Here is a 16,225-nt window from a genome sequence, read left to right as displayed (position 1 = left end):
GGCGCCGCGACCGCGTGACGGCGCCGTCTCGGCGCAGGGAGGAGGCGGCGGCGAGTAGTAGAGGTGGCTAGGGTTAGGGCACCAGCCCCTAGTTGGAGCCGATCAAAATAGATTGATCTTTGCTTCCTCACAAAAGTGCTGATTACATGACTATATATAAGTCCTCTAGGCTATAATAAACTGAACTAAACCCTTAATATTATTAAAATAACTGGATCAGTTTGGCTAACTTGGCCTCTGGTCATAACAGTACCGAATAAACCAAATATTACAAATCCATGTTTAATTAGTGCTATACTTGACAGTTGAGTGGCAGTCAAGATCGAAGAGGAAGACTGGCTACAAAACGTTGATCGGGAGGCGGCTACAAAAGCTTGACAATTCATCAACTCTAGGACCCAGGCACACAGAGAAGAAAAGCACATGCATCCTGCATGGGAGGGCGGACAAGCTTCTTTAACAAAGCTACGCTAAATGTTATGCTACTGTCAGCACGTCCTGCTGCAATCGGGCGTCGCCACGTATGGCGACAGACCTGCATCAGGTACGTAAACTATATCCAGTTTACAAGTCCTATGAACCTACTCAACTGATGACCACCAAGTTAGTAATCGACCACGATCGATCAGCATGCTAACTGCTCCTAGGTAGCTCCACATGGTCTGTACCTCATCTCCCTATTTAAGCAGGTATTTTTATCGTGGGCTGCGGATGGGAATCTTGCACAGTGTTGTCCAATAGTTTGTGCTCATACTCCATCACCGAATGATGTTTAAGAAAAGCACGCAATGTCGCAATCCACATCATTTTATTTTCCAAGGATAGCGGTATATATTTTACCACATTATTAACTGGGTAGAAAAGAAGTTATCCCAGTGGACCTAAAGACTGATTACTATGCCACAGGAACTGGCAAGGAGACGTGTTTGAATAGGAAACCATAATTTTCTCGCAAGAAAACAAATAGAGAATGCTACTATTCAAGAGGTCACGCTCCGTGTTTCATGTTGATTGGCACTACTCCAAAATGGACCATACAAAAAAAATGCGGGCAGTGTTTTTTAAGCCGACATAAAAAACTCTACTTCCTACGTTCGGTAAAAATGTATATATAAAAATTTAGTTATAAAGTGAAATAAAAAACACATTAAAAAGGTGCAAGTCATCATCTCCCTGCTTTAATTACCCAAATCCAATAAGCTAAGTGAATGTAAAAATTTAGGAGATCATGTATAAAATATTATTAATTTTGATTACCATGTGATGAAAGGAAAAACATTTTCCTTTACTTTAAAATGTATAAAAATATATATATATTTTTACAAATAAATTTTATACCAAATATACATTCTTCACCGGACGGATGAAGTAAAATTGATTAAACCAACTGTTCCGTAGAGGGCTCGTAAAAGCGAGCAAAACGCTACAAAGTTCGTTTGAAATTCCACGGAATGCCCTCACACCACTAGTAAAACCAACCTCGAGAGGGCACGCATGCCTTTCTCCTTTTCGAAAAGGCGACCTCGCTAACTCAAATATAATAACCTACTCACCGAACCCCTAAAAACCTCGCTAAACAAATCCCGCAGCCTAAGCAAGTACCAGTACTACTACTACATGTCCAGCACGACCACATAATAATAAAAAAAACATGGTGCGCACATGGCACATGGTCATGGCCACAAGACATAAACAAAACCGGCGCAGCACGCCAGCCCCACCCCACCCCACCCCACCCCACCCACACCCCCGTGACGCATTTTTTATATATATACTCATATCAGAAGGCACACAAAAAAAAGGCACCAGCAGTACATCACGGGATTATTATAATATTATCCTACCAGCAAAATCCAAAAGTCTACTACTAGCAGTAGTACCGTAAACTCGAGGTCCGGACGCGCAGCACGTGGTCTTCCCCCGCGACCCACGCGCAGGGAATCCCGCGGGCCCACGGCGCCAGCGACGGCCCGCTCCTCACCCAATTCGGCTCGTGTGGCCGAGCCAGGGGCTGCACCTGTCGCCACTGCAGCCCCTGTGCGCGGCCACCCGTCTCGCCGACGCGCGGGGCAGGGGCTGGGGTTTGACCGGGCTGTCAGTGGCAGTGCGCGGCGCGGGACGCCTCGTGGAGCGGGACGCGCTCGTGCCCGACCACGTGGGCTGGAGCGGCGCGAGAGGAGGGCGCCCCGATCCGGTCGCCGCGGTGGCCCACCGCCGTGCTCGCCACACCTTTCTTTCCTTCTCTTCCGCTCGACTGATTTAATCACTTTTGTTTATTTAATAAAAATAATTAGTTTGTTTAATTTAATTGAATTTAATCATCGTCTTCTCCCACCCGATCTAACCTCCTGGCCCGAAAATAAACATAATCGATTAGTGGCGCCCCAGGCGCGCGCACGCACGCACAGGCCTGGGCTAGGAGTACTGGAGCAGTATACATACGCGAGAGAGGCAGAGCGGTCAAGGCTGGGAGAGAGGGAGAGATATAGAGAGAGAGAGAGCTCGTCGTCGTCATCATCATCATCGTTCGTTCACAGAGGAGGAGTAGTAGTATCAGTGAGAGAGTCAGAGGAGGAAGGAAGGTTCAGAGGGGGTGGGGAGCGAAACGAAATCCGTTTATTCCTCCTGTATCGGAGGCAAGTCCGCGGCCTCCTTTCCCGAGCCGGCTGGATGGAGAGGGACTTCCTGGGCGCCATAGGCCACGAGCAGCAGCAGCAGCAGCGCCAGCGCGCCGCCGCCGAGGACGACGCCGCCAGAAAGGAGTCAGGTACGCCCCCTCCCTCCGTCCCCCCCCTTTCCCGATTCGGGCGTGTTCGGCGCAACGAATCTTGGGACTGCCACGGCCATGCCCTCGCCCTCGCCCTCGCCCTCGCCCGCCGGCTCTGCTTGTTGCTGGCTCTCATCCGCGGGCCGCCGTGTCTGGCAGCCTGATTCATCCGCGGGCGGTGGCGGTGGCGGTGGCGGGCTCAATTATTTTACGCCTTTCTTTCGGTTCTCTCCCCTCCCCCCCCCCCCCCCCCCCCCCATGTTCTTCTTTTCTTTTCGAAAAAAAAAGAGAGAGAGCGCGTTAGGTATGCTCTGCCGAATTCCTTTCGGCGGCTCGGATGGCGAGGGCTAGCGCATCGGGGAAGCGACGGTTCTGTTCCAGGGACGGAGGGACACGCCAAATCATTCCGGCGCCGGCGCATGTGGCTTTGCTGATTTCGATTAGCCCTCCGTCTCGCCGCTGGGATGGGGATGTTTAACGGATCATGTGCTTCCTTGGCTTGCTCCATGCGTGTGCGTCCGTCCGTCCGTCCTCCTATATGTACGCCGTCGTCCGACCCTAACTGTGAATTGTCTCCGTTTCTGTCTGTGTGTGCAGCTTACTTTGGGGGAGGAGGAGTGCCGCCCATGGACTGGTCCTTCGCTGGCAGGGCCGGGGCCGCGCCGGCGGTCATGTCTTTCAGGTCGGCGGCGAGGGAAGAGCAGCAGCAGCAGCAGGGCGAGCTCGCCTTCTCCAAGCAGCAGGCCTCGCGTGTCCTCACTCCACAGGTAGCTCTAGTTTCTGCTGCTGCCCTTGATTTATGCGTGATTCGTGTTTTGCCGGACAGTTTTCCTAATTCTTGTGTGCTGGTAATGGTATGTTGTGCAGAGATCGTTTGGCGCTGAGAACCATGGCAGCGTGCAGTACGCCGCCGCCGCGCGTGCGGCTTACGGTGGGCAGCCTCCACAGCAGCAGCATGCTCCTAATGGTGCTAGGGTGATCCCAATGTCCTCGCCGTTCAACCCCAACAATCCCATGTTCAGGGTTCAGAGTTCGCCTAACCTCCCCAATGGCGTTGCTGCTGGGAGCCCGTTCAAACAGCCGCCTTTCGCGATGAACAATGCGGTCGCTGCTTCCACCGTTGGTGTGTACAAATCAAGGTAGATAATTTGGCCCTGTTTGATTTTCAAAAATATCTGTAAAATCCAACTTTCAAACTGAACTGTAACCTGTCTTATTTGTAAAGGGACATGCCGAAGCCAAAGACAGCGCAATTAACCATCTTCTACGCTGGTTCTGTCAATGTATTCAACAACGTCTCAGCAGAAAAGGTACAGTACTATTTTCTTCCTATTGGTAATGCAGTTTTCATTTCATTTAGGTTCGCTGGCTAAGCTGAATATTTTTTCCTCGTCGTTACAGGCTCAGGAACTCATGTTCTTAGCTAGCAGAGGATCTCTTCCAGCTGCACCCAGTACTGTTACTCGCAGCCCAGATGCAACCTTTTTCACTCCGGCAAAACTCGCAGCACCTGAGCTTTCACCTGCAAAGCAGATGCTACCTCAGATGCCACAACGTGTTTCGCCTCCTTTGTCAGGCATTTCCAAACCGATCTCCATGGTGTCCCAAGCTGCATGCGTCCCCAAGAGCGCCTCTAGCTCCAACATTGACTCGACAGCGCCAAAATCTTCAGGCCAGTTGGTTGTGCCTCCCACGAGTCAGCCTTCGTCGTCCACTCATCCTGTGACACTAGCCTCCACCACTGCTGCAAGTATTATGCCAAGAGGTATGGATGCTTACGCGTGCATCTTGTGCTGTTTGATGATGTTTAGTATATCTTGAATTGATACGCATATGCTGGATGATGTGTTGACGTCGTTATTTTCCGTTTCAGCTGTTCCTCAAGCCCGGAAGGCGTCCCTTGCCCGATTCTTGGAGAAAAGGAAAGAAAGGTACTACAACCTTCAGAATTTAGTCCTGCTATACGAGTATTACAGAACATTTACTAGTGAACTTAGCTACATACCATATCCTGTATTTGTGGTCATAGGCTGATATTCATCATGCCTTCGTGCTTATCTCTGTGCAGAGTGACAACTACGGCGCCGTATCCATCAGCCAAGAGCCCGATGGAGAGCAGCGACACGGTCGGAAGCGCCAACGACAACAACAGCAAGTCCTCATCATGCACAGAGATCGCCTTCTCAAGCAACCATGAGGAGTCGCTGCGTCTAGGCGGCCGGCCCAGGAACATCAGCTTTAGCGGGGAGTCCCCGAGTACAAAACTACACATCTGATCCGATATAATAATCTTCCGGTGTCCATAGGTTCAAATTCAACCATGATGGCTGATGCAAAACCGTAATAAGATTTTGCATCCAGGCAGGAGGAGGGAGAAGGGATATTGGGAAAAGTCAGGCAGCATGATATATGTTACTCCTATTGATGATGCTCTTATTCTTGTTTATGATGTGTTTTGTTTTGGTTAATTAGTCCGCGACCTGTAATGCTGGTCTAGCTGGTGCAACACCCCACCTAACTAACAAGAGAGCTGTCGCTTGCAGACTCTTGATTGTTATTTTTTGTTTTGCCCCTGCGCCCATTGTATTGCAGAAAGAAACATGTTAATTTAGCAGTATGAAATTATAGGCTTACAAATTTCCACCATCGGCCGCAGAGCTGTTTTGTTCTTGTTCTTTTGTTTTTACCAACTTCTACAGGCTTGCGGGATACAAGAGCTTCATAATGTTGGATGCTTGAGCTCTTGCGATTAAGTGGCGCGATTTCGGTACATAGGGATATGAACAGTAACTTTGAATAAAATAGTAAAAGAAATCAAACAAATCTGAATTCTTTAGGCATGTAAAAATTCGGGATGTTCAGACATTTGAGGAGGTCGTGGCAAAACAAAATGTAATTATGAAAGAAACTTTGAATATCCAAACACCATGAATCTGCATGCTCCCTATGAACTGAAGATATTCATGCCAGAAAGTTACACTTTTCTTCAAAATTTTAGCTATCTTTTTGAATTTATTGTTCATCAGCGCGGATGAGCCTGGGTGGTGAATTACCTATTTATTTATTTTATCTAAGATCTGTGTGAATATCTAATTATAGATCTTTCTAGGTGAGCACTGAATTCAGATAACCATCAGATAACCACCCTGGGCCAGCCACTACAGGGATCCTTAATTTGGGTGGTTTTGCTTGAAATTGTGGATGCCAGATGGTACTCCGCAATGAACGGATGTACTGTATGCTGTACAGTATCTCCCTTTCCTTTCCTTTCCTTTCTTTTTATTATTTTATTCTCCGTTGTTTTATTTCTCTAACCTCACAGACGAACACTGAAAGCTTCATGGGCTTACTTTGACCGTACCATACGTACATATATGTTGGGAATTCCAAGAAAGATGCCCCCAAATTGGTTGTACTACTGGTGATTCTTGCTTTGCTTTGGGTTTATTAGATATTTCTCCAGATGAGGATATTTAACCAGCTGAGCTCACAGGTTGAGAAAATGACCCTTTTAACGTGCAGTTCCTCTTCTTGTCGAGCACTTTTAGAGATTCTCACTGGTCGAGGGTAAGTGTGAGCATGTAGGTACTGTCAGTCTCAGTGCTAATTTACTCCCCAGCACGGATGCACCCACCATAAACAGTAAAAAATTAGAAAGATTCAAAAAGTTTTAAACTATTTTGGCAATAAAGATTACTTAGTGTTCTATCTACGTGTAAACTTTTTTGAAACAATAGAATTCATGGTGATATGGGCAAAAAAGTAGAGCCTCCAAAAAGGGAGAGGTGTTTTGGCTCCCGGATGCATATGCACCTGGATGAACAGTAACGTAAAAAGTAATAGTAGATTGTATTATTTTCGCAAGGATGCTTGACATTTTTTATGCGATAAGGAGCAGCCGTGTTTCATCAGTAAAAAAAAACAAAATTGAGATGACATTTTAGGGTAATTTTGGAAAAGAAAATAAGAAATCACACCTTCATATATTCGACAAAAAAAAGAAGACACGGGCTTCATATATTTGGGCCGGCATCGGATGCATGGGTTCGGCTCTAAACGGCCCATAGCTAGCGCTGGCGACTAAAACCAACTTGCAAAGTTGCGGCTGCTAAAAGGCCCACAACTTACCTAAAAAACAGGCCCACAACTAGTGCTGGCGAGTAAACACACGGTTGCACCGAACGGCCGTGACCGCGAGACAGACCCGACAGCTCCGACTAAAGCAAGCGAGTTCGAACGGCCGGCGGCGCTGCGTGCGGCTGGGGCGATTCCACCCTCGGTCGTTCTACCAAGCTAGGGCACGGCGGCCGTCAGGGCTCCAGCGAGCAACACCGGCCCTCTCGACAAGCGAGGGCCTGCTCCGTGCAGCGGCACCGGGTCCGCGTCAAGACAAGGTGAGCGCCCTGGCCTCCTCTTTGATCTGCGCTGCTGCGTACCCTAGAGTTTCCCCGTCCACGGTGTGTGATTTGTAGCATGTGCGTCGTTACTGAATATTGTTGGGCTGATTCGTAGCATGTGCGTCGTTACTGAATATTGTTGGTAAAATTCTCTAGCGTTCGTTTCGGGCCGATGAAGTGGTTCATTCTGCCTATGGCTGTAGCTTCTAGATTGCAAAATCCGGGTACTAGGTTCTCCTGGTTGTGGGTTCGGCACGTCTCTTTCAGCTTGGTTGATTGATTCTCCCATGGTTGCGTGAGTTGGTAATTCTGGCCTTCCTAAAATTCTGTCATGGTTCTGTTGCCTAATTCAGTTCCAAGCTCCTCTTGCTGGAGAAGCAACCACTGTTCATATAAATGAAACTATAAACTATCACTTACACTGAGCGACAAAGTCCGTGGTTGCTAAGTAATTCTGTCATCGACGCTCAAAGCATAATCATGTACCAATACGCAAACCTATGGGAAAAATCCTCGCAGCTCAAATTGAACTGTAGGATGATTCTCTATAAAATGTTGCATTCGTTGGGGACAGCATAGAGTCACTAGTAATACAATTCATAACATGAGCTCGCAAATCAGATCATAATGCGGACAGATGATCATAGAGCATAACAATCTGCCATGTTGTCCATGACATCCCTCTTATGCCTGGAAAATATCGCAGCCTATGGTATTTGGGCAATCAGGCTGATTTTGCACATCATCTACACATTTATTGCGAGAATCGATTTTAACATGGTTTATGATGGAAGTATTTCACAAAATATAATATGGAAGTGAAACTAGCTATTTGTACCACAATAAATGGAATACAGTTTCTCTGAATAAGACTTCCCTACATAAATACACGGTCGATCTGGCAGATAAAAAATAATGAGCACCAAAGATACATCTAATCTACATCTCCATGGGATCTCCCTCTCAATCCTGAGTTCATCACCATCACCAATCCATAGATCCCTGTCACCCAGGGTTCAGAAACATCACCTTTATTTCAGGGGAAAACTCCTGCAATCAACTGGTAAGAGGTGGAAGATGGTCTGGACGATGCGGCGGTGGCCCAGTGCAGTTTCTTATCGCTCATTGCCGCTCCAAACCTAGTCTCCTCCACTATCCCTCCCTCTTCTTTTTTGACGCGTATCCCTCCCTCTTCTTCTTCATGGACACCTCATCAGGTGATCTCGTTCAATCGGATTCTTCGCTTATCCTGTTGGCACCAAAATGAGAGGAAGCATCGAAGAAATCATTTTGTTTTGGACTTTGACGAAGCCTTTCGTCCCTCCGTTCCACTCTCCCTCTTGTTTTTTTCTTTTTTCCTATGAATTTTATTGGTTCTGTTGTTCCTGACATGCATCTTGGTCCTGTTTGCAGCCTTGGAGTGAGGGTTCTGGTAATCTTTCTTGTTATCTTCATTGTGTGCCGCTGACACCCTATTGTTGATGATTTGGGCGTCATTGATGTGCAAGATTATCTTTATTATTCTTAACGTTGGATGCAGTTAGTCCTAGTAGTTGGTTTTGTGCAAGTTATTCAAACAAAAACTTTACAGATTAGTTGAACTTTAGTGAATTCTGGTTTATGCAGAAGGCGTCAGAAGGCATGGCGAAGGTGGGAGAGAACAGCTTTGAGGATGAAATCATGGAGTCAGACATTGAATTGGAGGGGGAAGTTGTTGAGCCGGACAATGATCCTCTGCAGAAGGTCAGGATTTTGGTGAAAAGTGGTTTGATTTTGATAGAGCCATCAACCATATGTTCTGTGCTGGTGGTGTGAAAAATTGATGTTGTTAATTTGCCCTTGGCTGTTACAGATGGGAGATCCATCGGTTGAAGTCTCTGAAGAAATGCGTGATAAGGCACAGCTCTACAAAAAGAAGGGCGTTGATGCGCTTTCAGAAGGTAAGGTTTAATTATTGTCATAGGGATGTGAGCCAGTTAATCTTTGAATACCTGCAATATAAGAGAATGGATGCGAGCTTTTGTAGTTTGGTGAAACTCGGTACTGAAAGTGCTCCTCCTATTTGAATATTTGAATAAATGTGGATTTATGTATTAGGTAAACTGGACGAAGCAGTCGAGAACCTGACGGAGGCCATCTTGCTGAACCCCACATCAGCTATCCTCTATGCAACCAGGGGTATCAAGAGTTACTCTATGTAATCCTTCAATTTGATCTTGATTTTATACGGCGCTCTTATCTTTGTTGCATTTTATGCAGCTGGTGTTTTTGTGAAGATGAAGAAACCAAATGCAGCAATTCTTGATGCGGAGGCAGCATTACAGGTTTGGACGCCTCATGGATAATAAATCTCATTGCTGTCCATAGGTATGCTCACAATCAAGTTCCTGTGTAATGTGTACTTGCTCAGATAAATCCAGATTCTGCTAAAGGATATAAATCACGAGGGATGGCGAAAGCTATGCTTGGGAAGTGGGAAGATGCTGCTCATGACCTTCACTTGGCAGCAAAATTGGATTTTGATGAAGAGATCAGCTCAGAGCTTAAGAAGGTAATATAGCGACCACTAACATCCAAAATGCCTTTTGGACCCTGGGCTTAGTGATCCTGCATTTTTGAGAAATTCGAAAATAAATTTTGAGGTGTTAAAATTTGTTGAAGATAGCAAACATTATATACGCTGTCTTTTTTATAAATCCACAAATCTGTATTTTTATGTAGCTCACAGTAGTTCTTAATGGAATTTTACACATGTATATTACATCTATCTATCTATCTATCTATCTATCTATCTATATATATATATAGAAACTCTATTCATCACCCAGGGTGCAGAATAGTTTATTCTTCACCCGAGATAATCTTACGATCAATTTACAAATAAATTACATTTGAAATACAAATATTTACATTTATATTGAATCACTACGTAAAATTTGACAAAAGAAAAACAAAAATATAGGTCACAAGACCAAAACAAATTGAGTTTATTGTATTTTTTGCACTATTTTTGTATGGTCGTAATTTTACGTGACATAAAATATTTATACATTGATTATATTTTTTTACGGTCTCTCTTTGTGTATAAAATAAGACAAAATTTACGGAACGTAAAATTACGGTGTATTGATGTTAAAATAGAGGGGGGTGAAGTATATATATATATATATATATATATATATATATATATATATACATGTGGAATTATTTTACTCCCTCCTGTAGCCTCTATGCAATGTCTTACTTACATTGTATAGTGGTTGTGTCAATTAACTCGGATCGGAGGGAGGATTTTTTTTAAAAAAAATCTGGCATCAGTGGAGCCTTTTTTCTCTCTCAAGAAAGTGTAAAAACCTTGCGTTTCAATGCATAGCCTGAGCTCCGAATTACTGCACTCTTGTTAACATAGCCTACCATGGGGATAAGGAGAGTAGTGAGGACACTGATCCTGTCTGCTTAAGTAAGGATATGTCTCAAACATGCATTCCATGTACAGGTTGAACCCAATGTACACAAAATTGAGGAGCACAAGAAAAAGTATGAACGCCTGCGTAAAGAGAGGGACATGAAAAAAGCTGACTTGGAAAGACAGCGTAGGCATGCTGAGGAGGTAATCATCTTTCCAAATGGTTGATAAAAGTAGGAAGTTCTCTAGAAATCCTCTGTGTTTCCAAGTGTTATCATTAAGACTGAAACTCGTTTAATTAATAGGAAGGTCGTTACAAATACTCAAACCATGTTTGGTTTTGTTGTGACTGTCTTGATACCGCAAGAAACTTCTGTATACTAATGTTTTCATACACATTGTGTTACACAGGTTTCTGCTGCTTCTGCTGTTCTAAAGCCTGGTAAGTTTCATATAATTACTTGTTATATTATCTCCATACAGACTTATATACAAATGTTCGAAGTAAGTACACACAATATTTTGGACCCCAATAGACAGCGAACATTCGCTGTGGGGCATGGCTTGCGAATGTTTTGTATGGCGAATTCTTCGAAAGCACATGTAATTTCTTTACAAATATGTGGCAACATCTGGCAAACAGAGAATTTTGCTGCAAAATTGTCGTGTTCGCTTGAAAGAATTGCCATGCTCCCAGCACAGAAATTGCCGTGGAAAACGTTCGTTTTGCCATGCATCCCCAACGAACGTTTGCTGAATAACATTACCCATATTTTTTGCTTTCTTTTGAAGACCATAATGTTCTGTGTTCTGATAACATTTTCTCTGCAAAGTGAAGTGATTAATATTCTTACTGATGCTGGATTTAATGTGTCTGACTCGCACATTATTCTGTGATGTTTTATCAGGTGATGTGATCACTATCCACTCATCTAATCAACTGGAAGAAATATTTACAGCCGCGTCAAAACTGTCGAAGCTTGTGATTCTGTATTTTACAGCAACATGGTGTGGACCATGTCGCTTTATGGGCCCTGTTTACAAAAGCTTATCTGAACAGCACCGGAATGTCGTATTCCTTAAGCTGGACATTGATCAACAAGGCAATATTGCACACCGCTGGAATGTCTCAAGTGTTCCAACATTCTCCTGTGTGATAAACGGCAAAGAGATTGATAAGGTTGTCGGTGCTGACAAGACCGGCCTTGAGAGAAAAATTGCGAAGCATGGCTCTCTTAAACCGTGAGCTATCATATTACTTCTATGCTGTACTCATATGGACTCAACTCTCAATAAATGAGTGCTTATGAATAAAAATTGACCTACATGTGTGGAAATTCTGGTTGTCTCTGTATTTACCATATATTAATTTATGTGCTCTAGTGGTCCTGGTGCATGCACATACACCTGAGGGAGTATGTAGTTTGATGTTCCATGGAAAATTACTTTAGCAATCTATATGATGAAAGTTTACCATCAAAACTAAAGTTGCTCTTGCAGGATTATTTAGCTTTTCTGTCTAAAATGAACTATATTTCTTGTTACTAGTGTTTGTCTGTACCTTGTGCTACCAATGTTGTTATGTATTTTCAGTTCAAAATATAGTAACTTGAACATTCCAAATTTGATCTCTGAAAAGTATTTCTCATATTGTAGACTACATATTCTATGGTTCTTATATGTAAGAGCTCGATAATTGAAGCAGTAGCTGCTGTCAACTACATATTCTATGGTTCTTATATGTAAGAGCTCGATATGATGAAACAATACATTTAGCAAAGAATTGACTTCCTGCATGACTGCATCGCGACCTACAATGAAACGCTGCTCGGTGTAGCCTCTGGGGTACATCTAAGGATCTACCTGGGTTACTCAAAATAAGAAAGAATGATGTTGGGTTTCACTTGATGCTTTTGAATGCAAACTTTCTATTACATAGAGTAAAGCTTGTAGCAATGTGCTGAGAGGAGATAACAAATGCATTCTGTCAAAAGAGAATGAGAAAGATAACAAATGCACACAAAGATATATGGGATACATATTGGTATGCCTTTGTTGGAAAGCTATTTACTTCCTCTCATTCTTGGAGTAGAATCTCAGGACCACATAGAAGAAGAGCCGATAGAGCACACCCCAGGCAAGGAGGATCGCAACATCAACCCAGATGCTGTCCATTGTGATATCCATGGAGGTGAGCACATCCTGGCCTATCATGGGGCATGTTGTGATGTTTGGGTTCAGTTGTGTGTGAAGGCTACTTTGCTTGATTTCTCCCAGAGGTCCTGGTGACAACTGATTTTGTGTGCCAGTGTAGCAATGGCTGCCTTTGAACTCGTTGACGAGCAATGCCTCAAACGGGTACTTGATTGCGGAGATGTAGTGAAGCCATCTCCAGTAAATAGGGATCTTGTTCCGCTTCAGGAAGAATCCACAGGTGAGGAAGAAGAGAGCCGTCGTCGCAATCACGACGGCGTAGCCAGTGATGTAACTCGGAACAAGCGCACTCACCAGCATCACATATGCATTTGTTGTTATGAGCGATGCAAAGAGGACGATCCAGAAGTAGAGCAAGCTGCTATTCAGATGGAGCATGAACTTTGTGATCACCGCAAAGGTGAAGCCCTGAATGGCAAAGAAGGGAAGGTAGACAATGAGGGAGGAGATCACATAGGTCGAAGCACGGTATGCATTGTGTGACCTCTCGCGGATGAAGATGAAGCGCTCCTGGATGAATGTTGGGACCGCATCATTTGAGGAGAAGAAGACAAGGCAGACTGCAAAGATGTAGAAGTTGAGGATGCGGTTGATGGTCAGGAAATCAGAACCGCTGAGGCGATGGAACAGCGTCGAGAGGATGAGGGCCATGACCGTGAGAACAACCTCACGAGAGAGGAACAACTCTGGTGTGCGCACGACATTCAGTCCGGTACGCCATGAAAGTACAGCCACCTCCCTGAGCCAAGGATTGGCAAACTTGGGCCCGTCCTCTGGTGCATCTAGTGGCTCAATATCAAGCCCCTGCTCCTCATAGTCTGGCTCTTCTAGCTTGAACACTGGTTCTTGGGGAGATGGAGGAATTGACCTGTGCGGCGTATTCACACGGCTTCGCTGGTAGCTTGACATTGGGGTCCTCGCTGGTGTTCGCGCTGGAGTCCAAGTGGGCCTGCGCTGCGGTGTCCCTGCGACACCGTTGTAAACCCAGACTGAGAAATCTTTGTAGAACTGTGAAGCCAATCTTGGATGGTACCCCGAGGCCACAGTATGCAGTGGCGTCTGTGTTTTTCTCTCAAGAGAGTTGTCGAAATCACCCTCCTCGTCATCAATATTGTAGGACTCAAAGTTTGAGAAGGGGTTAGCATGAGGCGTTGCGCTTGCAAGTGAAAACTGGTTGCTTTTGAGTTGCATTTGCCTGAACTGAACTGACTTCTGGTATGGTGTCCTTGGTGTTCTCGGCACCGGAGTTTTCGCAGCTTCCGTGGGTTTGCTGCCATCCCTCTGGTATGCAACCAGAGGCTCAAGTCCAAGTGTTGATTCATCGTACTCCTTGATGACATCCAGTAGATATTCCATGCTGTTCTCACCCTCAGGTACTGGTCTGCCAAATCCAGCAAGGTATGTGGGGAGTGTGGTTGGGTTGCCTAGATAGATCAGTCGTCCTCTGGATAAATTATTGGAGCTTGTTAGAAGAGTACATAGCATAGTGCAATAGGACCGGAATGTAGTTAACCATCAACAGCCACAATAGAAAGTCATTAAGAGGCCTGAGAACATCAGATTGAATAAAATGGAATAGTTTTATCACCTTGCAAGGATGACAATTCTGTCAAGAAGCATCTGTATCCTGAAAGATGGTTGATGGATCGTCATGAGCACAATGCTCCCTCCTTTTGCAATGTCCCTCACTTTCTCCACCACACTGTATGCACTAGTGGAGTCGAGGCCGGAGGTTGGTTCGTCGAGAAACAGAAGAGATGGTTTATGGATGATGTCCGTGCCAATCGATACTCTGCGGCGTTCCCCGCCAGAGACCCCTCGCACCCCTTCATCCCCAATGTATGTGTGAGCCGTTGTCTGTCATTTGGTAAGGGTATGCTTGTCAAAAATCTGAACAATTTTCTCAGGTGAAGTTTTTCATGTAGTTCCGTTGGATCAGATGTTATTGGATCATTAGTGTTCTATCTTGCTTCCGCTTTTGCTTCGGAAGCTAAAGCTTCTGGAGTTCAGTTGCGATTCCTCGCTACTATTGGTTCAGTTGCGCGTTAAAAGTGAGAGGGCATTGGATCACAATCTACCGTAATGGAGAATATCGAATTAGTAAATCTGGAAACATGAGGTCTTTAAAGTTCTGAACAAGTTGTCACAAGTGATGTTTATTGTGATGAACTAACGTTCGGAATGTAGCAAAGCAGAGCACAAATTGAACTATTATTATTGTTTCACTCATTTAGGAATGCTATATAATAGGTGAAGGGATACCTGCAGACCAAGCTGCTCGATGAGTTCCCACACCCTCTTGAGCTTCTCAGCCCTCGACAGGGATGGCGGGAGCCTGACCTCAGCTGCAAATGTGAGCGTCTCCAGCACCGTAAGCATGGGAAACAGCTGATCGTCTTGCATCACGTAAGAGGAAATCTGCTTCATGTAGCTCGTGGTGACCTGAACAAGTTTCAGTCTAGAGCATAAGAAGCTGCACCGCTTGTTCTTTTTTTCTTGTAATTAGCCTAGCTGCTACTTTTTGAATGAGAACGCAACGTAATTAACCATCGAGTGTTAAGAATCTTACAGGTCGTCCGTCGATGCTGACAGACCCTTCGAGGCTCCCCTTGGCGATCCTCCCGGCAATGGCGTCGAGGAAAGTGGACTTGCCGGCGCCGCTGGGGCCGAGGATGGCCGTGACCTGGCCGCGGAGAGCCTGCCCGGAAATGTCGTTCAGCAGGTAGACCTCCTTCTTGATCTTGACCCCGTCCTTCTTCTGCTTCTTGACGACGCTGTAGGACAGGTCCTTGAACTCGAGGCCCTGGCCGGGGAAGGTGGTGATCTTCTCGCCGACCGGCACAGGTCCGCCGCCGCGCTTCCCCCGCACGTCCGCGGCGTCCAGCAGGCTCTCCAGGCTTTTCTTCCTCTCCGTCGTCCTGCGGGCGGGCATCTCCGCGGCTCTCCGGGCGGTGGCCGCCGTCTCACCCGCCCTCTCCGTCCGGTGGGCGGGCACCTCGGCCGCCCTCTCCGTCCGGCGTGGAGGCGCCTCGGCCGCCCTCCGATGGGCCGTCTCGTCCGCCGCCGCCCTCTCCGTCCGGTGGGCGGCAGGCCTCTCGGCCGCAGCCGCCCTCCGGTGGTCCCTCTCGCCGTCCCTCCGCATGGCCGTCCTTAGCTGCTGCGGCTGCTGCATCTTTGCTGCGGTGGGGCTTGCGGCTTCCGCTTCGCGCTGCCTGATTTCTTATACGATGCCGCAAACAAGAAAGTTTCTGAGTACGCGATGCGCCGGTGGACGCATCCCTGGCGGCCAAACGCGGGGCGTCTTGTCCTGCGTCCAGAAGCTTTGGAGGCGATGTCCCCGCTGGTGGCGCCTTGGTTTCGCAGGTGACGCCCTTGGCGCGTTGCCGCGACGTTGATATTGAGGCGACGGCGGCGGCGGCGGCCTTGGCCTGGGCCTCTCTT

At 46.1% G+C, this 16,225-nt stretch overlaps 3 protein-coding genes across 6 annotated transcripts; 2 read left to right on the top strand and 1 right to left on the bottom strand.

Annotated features, from left to right (window-relative positions):
- The first annotated feature begins 459 nt into the window (after nt 1-459).
- Nucleotides 460-5,413, top strand: LOC123396079 (protein TIFY 6b-like). 3 transcript variants are annotated; one of them, XM_045091111.1, is made up of 7 exons: nt 460-544; nt 3,365-3,534; nt 3,635-3,906; nt 3,993-4,077; nt 4,169-4,532; nt 4,641-4,698; nt 4,836-5,413. In XM_045091111.1, exons 1-7 carry the CDS (start codon nt 475-477, stop codon nt 5,041-5,043), a joined length of 1,227 nt encoding a protein of 408 aa, XP_044947046.1. In that variant the 5' UTR covers nt 460-474; the 3' UTR covers nt 5,044-5,413. The 3 variants fall into 3 exon arrangements, with proteins under 3 accessions (XP_044947046.1, XP_044947045.1, XP_044947047.1); XM_045091110.1 differs by lacking the exon at nt 460-544 and adding an exon at nt 2,311-2,767; XM_045091112.1 differs by lacking the exon at nt 460-544 and adding an exon at nt 3,237-3,279.
- Nucleotides 5,414-6,951: 1,538 nt separating this feature from the next.
- On the top strand, nt 6,952-11,907 carry LOC123396078 (TPR repeat-containing thioredoxin TDX). Of its 2 annotated transcripts, none has more exons than XM_045091108.1 (9): nt 6,952-7,161; nt 8,791-8,907; nt 9,017-9,104; nt 9,262-9,342; nt 9,424-9,488; nt 9,575-9,715; nt 10,661-10,774; nt 10,982-11,012; nt 11,479-11,907. In XM_045091108.1, exons 2-9 carry the CDS (start codon nt 8,806-8,808, stop codon nt 11,814-11,816), a joined length of 960 nt encoding a protein of 319 aa, XP_044947043.1. In that variant the 5' UTR covers nt 6,952-7,161; nt 8,791-8,805; the 3' UTR covers nt 11,817-11,907. The 2 variants fall into 2 exon arrangements, with proteins under 2 accessions (XP_044947043.1, XP_044947044.1); XM_045091109.1 differs by having other exon boundaries at nt 6,953-7,161; nt 8,794-8,907.
- Nucleotides 11,908-12,463: 556 nt separating this feature from the next.
- On the bottom strand, nt 12,464-15,956 carry LOC123396815 (ABC transporter G family member STR-like). The gene is made up of 4 exons (XM_045091626.1): nt 15,354-15,956; nt 15,047-15,226; nt 14,373-14,641; nt 12,464-14,228 (listed from the first exon to the last, which is right to left on the bottom strand). The coding sequence occupies exons 1-4, from the start codon at nt 15,954-15,956 to the stop codon at nt 12,638-12,640; spliced, it is 2,643 nt and encodes an 880-aa protein (XP_044947561.1). The 3' UTR covers nt 12,464-12,637.
- Between the last annotated feature and the right edge of the window lie 269 nt (nt 15,957-16,225).

Source organism: Hordeum vulgare, chromosome 5H (assembly GCF_904849725.1).
Source record: "Hordeum vulgare subsp. vulgare chromosome 5H, MorexV3_pseudomolecules_assembly, whole genome shotgun sequence".
Lineage (NCBI taxonomy): Eukaryota > Viridiplantae > Streptophyta > Magnoliopsida > Poales > Poaceae > Hordeum > Hordeum vulgare.
This window is presented reverse-complemented; position numbering and strand designations above follow the sequence as displayed.

Excerpts from the sequence above, each read along its gene's own strand:
- LOC123396079 (XM_045091110.1), top strand. The coding sequence starts at position 2,671 with ATGGAGAGGGACTTCCTGGGCGCCATAGGCCACGAGCAGCAGCAGCAG. Across the intron at positions 4,078-4,168 it reads ACAACGTCTCAGCAGAAAAG|GCTCAGGAACTCATGTTCTT; the intron begins GTACAGTACTAT and ends TCGTCGTTACAG. Across the intron at positions 4,533-4,640 it reads TGCAAGTATTATGCCAAGAG|CTGTTCCTCAAGCCCGGAAG; the intron begins GTATGGATGCTT and ends TTTCCGTTTCAG.
- LOC123396815 (XM_045091626.1), bottom strand. The coding sequence starts at position 15,956 with ATGCAGCAGCCGCAGCAGCTAAGGACGGCCATGCGGAGGGACGGCGAG. Across the intron at positions 14,642-15,046 it reads TCGAGCAGCTTGGTCTGCAG|ACAACGGCTCACACATACAT; the intron begins GTATCCCTTCAC and ends ACCAAATGACAG. Across the intron at positions 14,229-14,372 it reads AGAATTGTCATCCTTGCAAG|AGGACGACTGATCTATCTAG; the intron begins GTGATAAAACTA and ends TAATTTATCCAG.
- LOC123396078 (XM_045091108.1), top strand. The coding sequence starts at position 8,806 with ATGGCGAAGGTGGGAGAGAACAGCTTTGAGGATGAAATCATGGAGTCA. Across the intron at positions 8,908-9,016 it reads ACAATGATCCTCTGCAGAAG|ATGGGAGATCCATCGGTTGA; the intron begins GTCAGGATTTTG and ends TGGCTGTTACAG. Across the intron at positions 9,105-9,261 it reads CGTTGATGCGCTTTCAGAAG|GTAAACTGGACGAAGCAGTC; the intron begins GTAAGGTTTAAT and ends TTTATGTATTAG.